Source organism: Sinocyclocheilus anshuiensis, unplaced genomic scaffold (genome assembly GCF_001515605.1).
Source record: "Sinocyclocheilus anshuiensis isolate Anshui unplaced genomic scaffold, SAMN03320099.WGS_v1.1 scaffold235, whole genome shotgun sequence".
Lineage (NCBI taxonomy): Eukaryota > Metazoa > Chordata > Actinopteri > Cypriniformes > Cyprinidae > Sinocyclocheilus > Sinocyclocheilus anshuiensis.
Window position 1 is genome coordinate 377,071 of NW_015552562.1, and position 8,303 is coordinate 385,373.

The 8,303-nt window shown below is 37.7% G+C and overlaps 1 protein-coding gene across 1 annotated transcript in view; it reads right to left on the bottom strand.

Annotated features, from left to right (window-relative positions):
* Window positions 1–6,144, bottom strand: part of LOC107664784 (kelch-like protein 4) — a 45,992-nt gene extending 39,848 nt beyond the window's left edge. Inside the window, exon 1 of the mRNA XM_016455455.1 lies at window positions 5,605–6,144. Coding sequence (XP_016310941.1) covers window positions 5,605–6,023 — 419 coding nt within the window. The 5' untranslated portion in view covers window positions 6,024–6,144. The remainder of the gene's footprint in view (window positions 1–5,604) is intronic.
* Between the last annotated feature and the right edge of the window lie 2,159 nt (window positions 6,145–8,303).

Here is an 8,303-nt window from a genome sequence, read left to right on the forward strand (position 1 = left end):
AATGTTTTTTTTTTTTTTTTTGCTGCTGCCCTTTATTTAAGTTTTTATAAAAGGCCTTATGTAGTTTAGATATTTCCAGGGCTTTTGTGTGATGCTTTCTTTTGAAAACATAAAACTTAATTCACTGATTAATCAGTAAGCAGCAAGCTTTAAACCAAAACCTTGATTTATAAAGACTATAAAGCAATCTTTTGAAAAGCCAATTTTAATACAATGTTTGTTAGAAATAGTGTTCAATAGTTATTTGCTCCATCTCTTTAAACTTCAGTTATTTTAATAATTTAAACCAACTGCCTATCATTTCTTGCACAACACATTCAACATTGAACTCGCCTCTTGCGTATTTTCCCCCTCTCACACTACATTTCCATTCCTCTACCTGGACAATGTCTCTTGACCTGTCAATGCTGTATGACGATACCATAAATCTCTGAAGCTCTACGCATCCTAGGACAAGATGGTGTCATTATTTTCCAAGGCAATTGAGAGGAAATTGAGATATCATTCAACCTAATGGCTGCTGACTCAAGTCTCTGCTGTTTCCTTATTAAAGGGTCAGGGCCAAAATTCCTCTTATAGACAGCGTTTCATCAAAAGAAAGGGTTGGTCTTTTTTCACAAGGACTGCTCAGCTAGCAATGCACTGAATATATTTTTCAGAATGCATTTTTCTGATACGACAGCTTTTGAGGGCTTAAAAATGTTAAAATGGGATGCAATCCAGGTAAATATAGAACTGCATGTGATTATTTGAAAGACATCTATACTGCAGTAAATCATTATTATTATGTGCACTAATTAATTAACAGATTAACAATGATCAAGGGCTGTAAACATTTTAATCTAAATGTATTTAAATATATCTTATCTAAAACACAACATACTTCCAACATTTATGCATAACATCCTTTTGTATACTAGTCTATGGCTTCTCTATGTTCAGCTATGGAAACTGCATCTTTCACCAGATTTCATGAAATAATTACAGTGCATTCAAGACAATGCTTTCAAAACTTTAGTCAATGGTCATTAGCATTTCATCAAACATGTTATCATGTCTGCCGTTGTGGCCACTTAAAAAATGCCTAAAGATGATTCTCTACTAATTTCATTGCTGTTGTTTTATCATTGTGGCACCACCCAGTCGTGTTAAGTCGACCAGGTGATATTTTCATGAGAATGCTTGATATGAACTTTAATTTGCACGTAACAATGTTGTAGTTGTAGTTGAACACCCCATGACCTTTTGCGATCCAGCATGCTGTCAGCTTGTCAGACTAGTTGAAGAAATGGTAACACAGATCACAGACATGGCCCTAAGCCCTTTACGCCTGCAGGGATATGTAGGACACCAAACATTGCTCTCTCTCTCTCTCTCTCTGCTCGGCCTTTTGAAAAGATCAGAAACAGACGTTTCACATAAATATGAATTTACTTGAAATGAGTGTCTATTATAGTGAATAGGCCTAGTTTAATAGCCCAACTAAAGATTCTGCATGTTAGATTTAGTACGATACTGGTATGAGTGCATGTTGAAATAGAGCAGAAGGTTGGAGTTTTTGTTAATATTTCCAGTTTCTGTTGTTTTATCATTGTGGCACTACCCAGTCGTGTTAAGTCGACCAGGTGATATTTTCATGAGAATGCTTGATATGAACTTTAATTTGCACATAACAATGTTGTAGTTGTAGTTGAACACCCCATGACCTTTTGCGATCCAGCATGCTGTCAGCTTGTCAGACTAGTTGAAGAAATGGTAACACAGATCACAGACATGGCCCTAAGCCCTTTACGCCTGCAGGGATATGTAGGACACCAAACATTGCTCTCTCTCTCTCTCTCTCTGCTCGGCCTTTTGAAAAGATCAGAAACAGACGTTTCACATAAATATGAATTTACTTGAAATGAGTGTCTATTATAGTGAATAGGCCTAGTTTAATAGCCCAACTAAAGATTCTGCATGTTAGATTTAGTACGATACTGGTATGAGTGCATGTTGAAATAGAGCAGAAGGTTGGAGTTTTTGTTAATATTTCCAGTTTTTGATGTTCAATTTATTGAAAAACAATACATTTAACAGATTTCTGCTTGGAGTGTCAGCATGCCCTCCACTAACATGATCTTACTGGTTCAGTTCATCATTACAAAATCACCATGACCTCTCTAATTTCAGCATATATCATACGCCTCTTCATCTCGCTTTCTGTTTGAAAAAATAACCCTAAAGTAGATGGATATTTCATCAATCCCTTGAATTATTTATGATGAGCAGGTCTGCAGCCTCAATATTACAGAAGATCGACAGAAACATTCTAAACATAGTATTCAGCTGTTTTCATCAATTCCCACAGTGATACAGCTTCCAGGCTGAATCCAGATTAATTTCTTCCTTAAAATATTTTATTCATTACTGCCTTGGCTGCCTCACAGGATTTTGAGGTTCCACCGGTTTGACGTTTCACTGGTAATGAAATCCATGAGTACTATATCAGATGAATATAACTTATACAGCATACACTATTAAACATGACATGTTTGGCACTTTTCCTGGTAATGTGTTTTATTTGAATAAATGTAAAAGTTAACATAATTGTGCATTGTGTTGTGAGACATTACATGTCAATACAAAGTCTTTCTTAGCTTTTTCATCATTTTTATTAACAGTGCTGGTGTAGAGAGAAGAGGAAACGGAGGGGGAAATGGGATCAGCAAACAATGCAAGCCGCTATGATAACGATAAGTATGGAACATTTTTGTATTTAAATGATTGTGTTGATAGATGGATAAGTTAAGTCCTATATAGTTCACCCATAATTAACTGCAAGAGGACAAGCATTCTGATTCTGCATTTTCAAAACAACTCCTAAGACCAAATGTGTACTAAAATTTATATCCAGCTCATTTTATATACATATTCTCTTTTTCTGCTTTATAATTGCACTCTAATGCATTACCACCTCCTCTTCAGTTAGCTCTCCTTTGCTGATGAATGTCACAGAGGGCAATAAAATGCATAACCAATTAATAGTTATTTTTGGCCCTTTGGGTAAAAATGTGCATTGAGGAACTTGGTTTGATCTCACTATTAACTCACACACAGGGATGCACAACAAAATCCCTAGTCTAGAGGCACATTAAAGGCCTAATTTCTATTACATTGTGCCTGTAAGGGAAATTTATGCTTTATTTACGCATTCTAAATGAAAAGTGATAAAAGGACGGGGAAGTAAAACACAGAATAACAAACAAATGTAACAGCAGATGTATTATTGTATACCTAGAGGCTCTGAGGTATGATAATTTAAAGCACATGATGGGAGAGTCTTTAGGGATCAAATCTCTTTTGTTTCTATCTAATTCTCTGATTAAGTATTCATAACACAATGCATGATAGCCTCACTATGGCACTCATGAAAACGCAGCAGTTAATTTTCAGGGGTTAAGAATGATTTTTTAGTGTATAAGATTACATTTGCAATTTGTTTTAATGTTGCAGCTAATGTCATTTTTGTATGAAAATAGCGCTTTTTCCATAGATGAGGAATGAAGTCACGGTACTTAAGTTCACAAGACCATATCAATCAGTGGACAAGGCTATTAACACTAAGAAAGCTTTCAGACCAGCAAAGCAATTAACATAAGCTTTTAAAGGGTCAAAACTTGATGTTTGAGAGTTCATGTCTTGCGTTTATAAGCAATGCAGATAAGACTGACGTGAAGATGGCTCAATAAGGAATATTCTTGCCAGATTTACCTGATTTATTTATTGCCTTTGACCTGAATTGATTCTATTACCATACTGTTAAAAGATAAAAGGCCAAAAAAGCAACACCGCACATGCTCTAAAATATTAATAGACTCATAAATATCCATGGGAGATGTGCCTATAGCAGAGGATATAGCAGAGATTCATTGGGAGCCACAAACCCATGACTAACTATGTTAATATAGTACAATGTAATGTTTTTAAGGCCCTCTGACCCACGCATCACACGTATTTGCGAGTCTGCGGTCAGTCCATCCCCAGTTGCAACTACAGGCAATGCTCCGGAACAAGCAAGACTGAATAAATAAAGAGCCATTCACACAGGATATGTTTACATGTTAAAAAATCCCTATACTGCAAATGAATGGGAAAAAACCAGGACATAACAGTGTTAGTCTATGTATGCATAAAATGTTAACAAAAAATACTGGAAATGCAAAGTGATAATATTTTAAAAGGTATTGGAAAACAATAATGTAAAGCATTTAAATTATCATTAGGATGCTTGTCTCAGCTATATTAATATATGTGATTAATCAGCATTTCATGCAATTAATTTGATTACATATTTGAATCACTTGATACTTAATTAAGAGTTATTTAAATTCAATATTAATTCTGTATAAACACAAAAGCAGTTGATGGACAGTTATAGTTTAATGTGCATATGCATAGGGCCTTATATATGCATAAAAGACTATAAAAGTTCATCAGGTGATGGACTATTTGTGTGGGCGCATTTTCTATTTTTTTTAGAAAAGTGTGGTTTTGCTTTTATCTCCCATGACATCATCTTTTAGCGTGGGTCAGTCTTGCCACTTCCTTATCTGAGAAGATGTTTACTTCCTGCCTTTCGCTGACATTATGCTAGACAGAGCCACTCAGTGGAAAAAACAGACCTTTCTCTCCTAAACATCCAGCACGTAAGATGTGAATTGAAAGCATCTGTGGAAGTAGGGCTTTATAATCTCATAAATTTCTATCGATCGGAGCAAGCAGATTAAATGTTCTCTTTCTCTCGAACTGCACTGATGTGTAAATATCATCCCCACTAAAGATAATTCATCCTGTTGCACTTCCCAAATTTATAGCCCTTGCGCCAATGGTCTCTGATGTAATGGTATCCTCTCTGTAGCATTTATAAGTCAGAGGATGCATGCATTAACACGCCATGAAATATTCCTGCTTCAGGTTATGAAAATGCAGGCTGCTAAAACCACCTCACGGCTTACAGAATGTGTTATACTGCCGGCTATATCCAGACGCCTCTGTGTTTTCCTCTGTGTTTTGTGAGATGTCTGCTTGATGAATAATTTATCTGTGGGTATTTCAGAGCTGTGCTTCTACAACCCATGTGCCATGTGAATGAACTATTCCCAGGTGAGCAGCGGTGGCAGCTGCAATGGTGGAGTTGATTGAAAAATGATATTCTCCGAAGACCGAAGCGACGTGTAAGCGGCGGCCCTGAGTACTAGCAACACAGCCAATGAAAATAAAACAAACTGTCATTTCTGAGCGAATTTCACTGGCGTAATGAGCCAGAATAAAGTGACAGTTAAATACTGTACTTGTACTCAATCCTGACGCTCCCTGGGGCTTAACGTAAATCCACTCTGTGCCAAAATAACACCTCGCTCATCTCTCGGCACAGTACTGTCTGTTTTCATTACCGCACGAAGGGCTAAAATAGGATATTCATCTAAAAACTGCAAGTCTTTCATGCCTACAGGCAGAACTTAGTCGCTTGCACCCTGCATGTGTTAGCTGACAGCAGCAGGCACCTATTCACACATCTGGTTATACGGTTCTATTTCTGCACTCAGCTTCTTTTTTTTTTACCTGTCTGTGGTTTCCTCCTCACAGGGATCCTCCGGATTGCTCTTCACATCCTCATGGCTGCTCTTCACCTCTTCTTTCCTGGCACTGCAAGGTGAGTTGCTCTTGGGAAGCTCCTCGCTGGCTTGGAGGTGCTGGATGATGTTTTGCTGGTGCCATGATTGATCGCCTGGCCTGACATAAACAGGCGTGGGTCCAGGGTTAGGTGCCAGAATGCTGTGCACGGGGCTGTTGTTCTTGCGGAGTCCTCCTCTGTCCCGGGAGTGATTCTTCAGCCGGACCGGTGTTCCCCGGTGGTCGAAACCTTCCTGTTGGATGTAGCCTCCATTCCCAGCTGAGGTCTGAGTGCTGTGGCTGAACCAGCGCCAGCGGAGCCTGAGGATCTGCTTCACGTCAAACTCCTTTTTTCCAGACACAGACATCCTATTCGCCCTCGATGCGATGCCAGTGGCACATGGAATCCGAGGAATAACGAGGCTGAGTCTCGGCTTGAGAGGCTTCACCTCTTTTGTCTTTGTTGCCAGTTATGGCCAATAAAGGGACGGTGTCTGCAGCTTCTGCCTTGTTTCTTATTTACCCTCTTCTCCAACTCTGTCTGCTCCTTGTCCTTAGTTATAGCACACACATGATATCCTCTGCCTGTACCACCCTCCTCCCTTCCCTTTGTTGTTCTGTGTCTCTCTGCACATACGACACACACACACACACACACACACACACAACACAGAAAATTAGGAACGCTTACAGCATCCTGCTCTGATTCCAGTCGCAAATAACGAACAGCTCTTACCCAGGAAGCTGAGGTGCCAAACTGACAGGACGCAGAGGTCAAACCTTAGTGGGGAAAATCTTGTAGCACAGGAAGGAAAGCCAAAACCAGCACCATCTCCTTCCACGAGCAGCATCATCTGCGCTCGCACTCACACTCTGCCCCTTTCCTTTCTGTGTGCACACACATGCTCTTTCCCTCGCTCTAGCTCTCTCTCGCTCTTCACGCATGCACATAGACATGTCTCCTCGCACAGGCCCCCCATCTGATGGGATCCCGAGGGAGACGGTCTCAGCCTCTCAGCGAAGGAAGCCATGCAGAAAAAATATTCTCTCCCTGTCAGTCTCAAGCCGTAGTGACAGATAAACACCAAAGTGTTTCACTGTTTTGACTTCACCAGTTAGTATTTCATCTCATGTAATGTTTGTCAGTATGTGATTATGTGAACTGTGCTGTGAAATTGTGGTATGCATACATCTTTCATTGGTATATCCAAAACATTCTTTGATCTCTGAATACATCAACTTGCGAGAAATATATTCGTCGATGGTAACAAATTATTTTCAACTATTATTTTTTTACGCAAACTGAAAAAAATCCCCCTTAAACTGTATATATGGGAAAACAAATATTTATCACAATACTAATATTTGTTGAGGTTAGTATGTGATCACACTAACTTTTTTTTTTTTTTTTTTTACATCTGAGAGGTTGTGTTTATCCTATAGACTGTTAGAAATGGTAGATCTCGATGTGCTGCAATGTATGTCGTATTGCTCATTGTCTGTTTGTATCCCAGGATTTTCTGGTCTTATACTGCTGATACTGGTAATGTGCATTCATGTGCATTGCATTCAGTTGGCTGTTCTATTGCTATGCTGAAAATATGGATACCATCCCATAATCCTTTATATTGTATCTGTTATGTGAGGAGTTCCCTTTGCTTTATTCCTTAGAGTGGTGGAGGGGTTTTGAGCCTCTGACAAATTTGCAAATCAAAACATTAAAATAAAAATAAAAAGAGAGAGTCATAGGTCTTGTTTTAAGGTGATATGTACCAAATCATCAAAGCAGTAAATGTAATTTTTTTGCCCAACATCAGCTTTCATTACAATATATTTTTTTATATTTTCAATATATTCAATATATTTTTGTTGTTTTTTATTTAGATAGCAAATTTGCTTATTGTTTCAGAACTTTGTTTTAAGAATATTTGAACCAAATGTGAAATATTTTGCACCCTGTATCCTATATCCTGAGGAATTATTAATAAGAATGAGTTCCCCTGTTCACAAGACTTGAAAAATGTCTAGTATGTTAATATATACTGTATGTGCATTTATTTGTATAATGGTACTGAATTTACAAGTGAATCTGTGAAATGCCCAAAATACTACAAAAATTTCTCAAATGAAGCCATTGCTAGTTGCTCTGAATAGAAACAAAAATTGGCAAGACATCTGTCATCCAGTTTCTTGTCATTGTGGCAGATAAGATGAATTACAGGCTTGGATCTTTTTTTCTTTGCTTGAAAACTTACTATCAGTATTCATACAAGCTCAAACAATTTATATAGCTTAACATATCAATAAATTGAGGGTGAAGATTTCTCAAAGATTTACAATCAGTACCAAATATGAGGGCATACAAAGCAAACCATGTTAATTTTCAAGCTAAGATGCATTGCTTTGTATAGCATATTTTCTCTGGTACATCCAACATTTTATACTTTATATGTAAAACAATTTCAAAACTATAGAAATATCATATCAGCTTTTTATGTCTGTAACGTGCATTTAATTTTTTTCTTTCAACACATTTGCTATTACATTCTGTCCTCACTGCCCTTAAAGAGCCCTAAGTATCCAAAGTTCATATATATATATATATATATATATACAGTGGGTACGGAAAGTATTCAGACCCCCCCTTC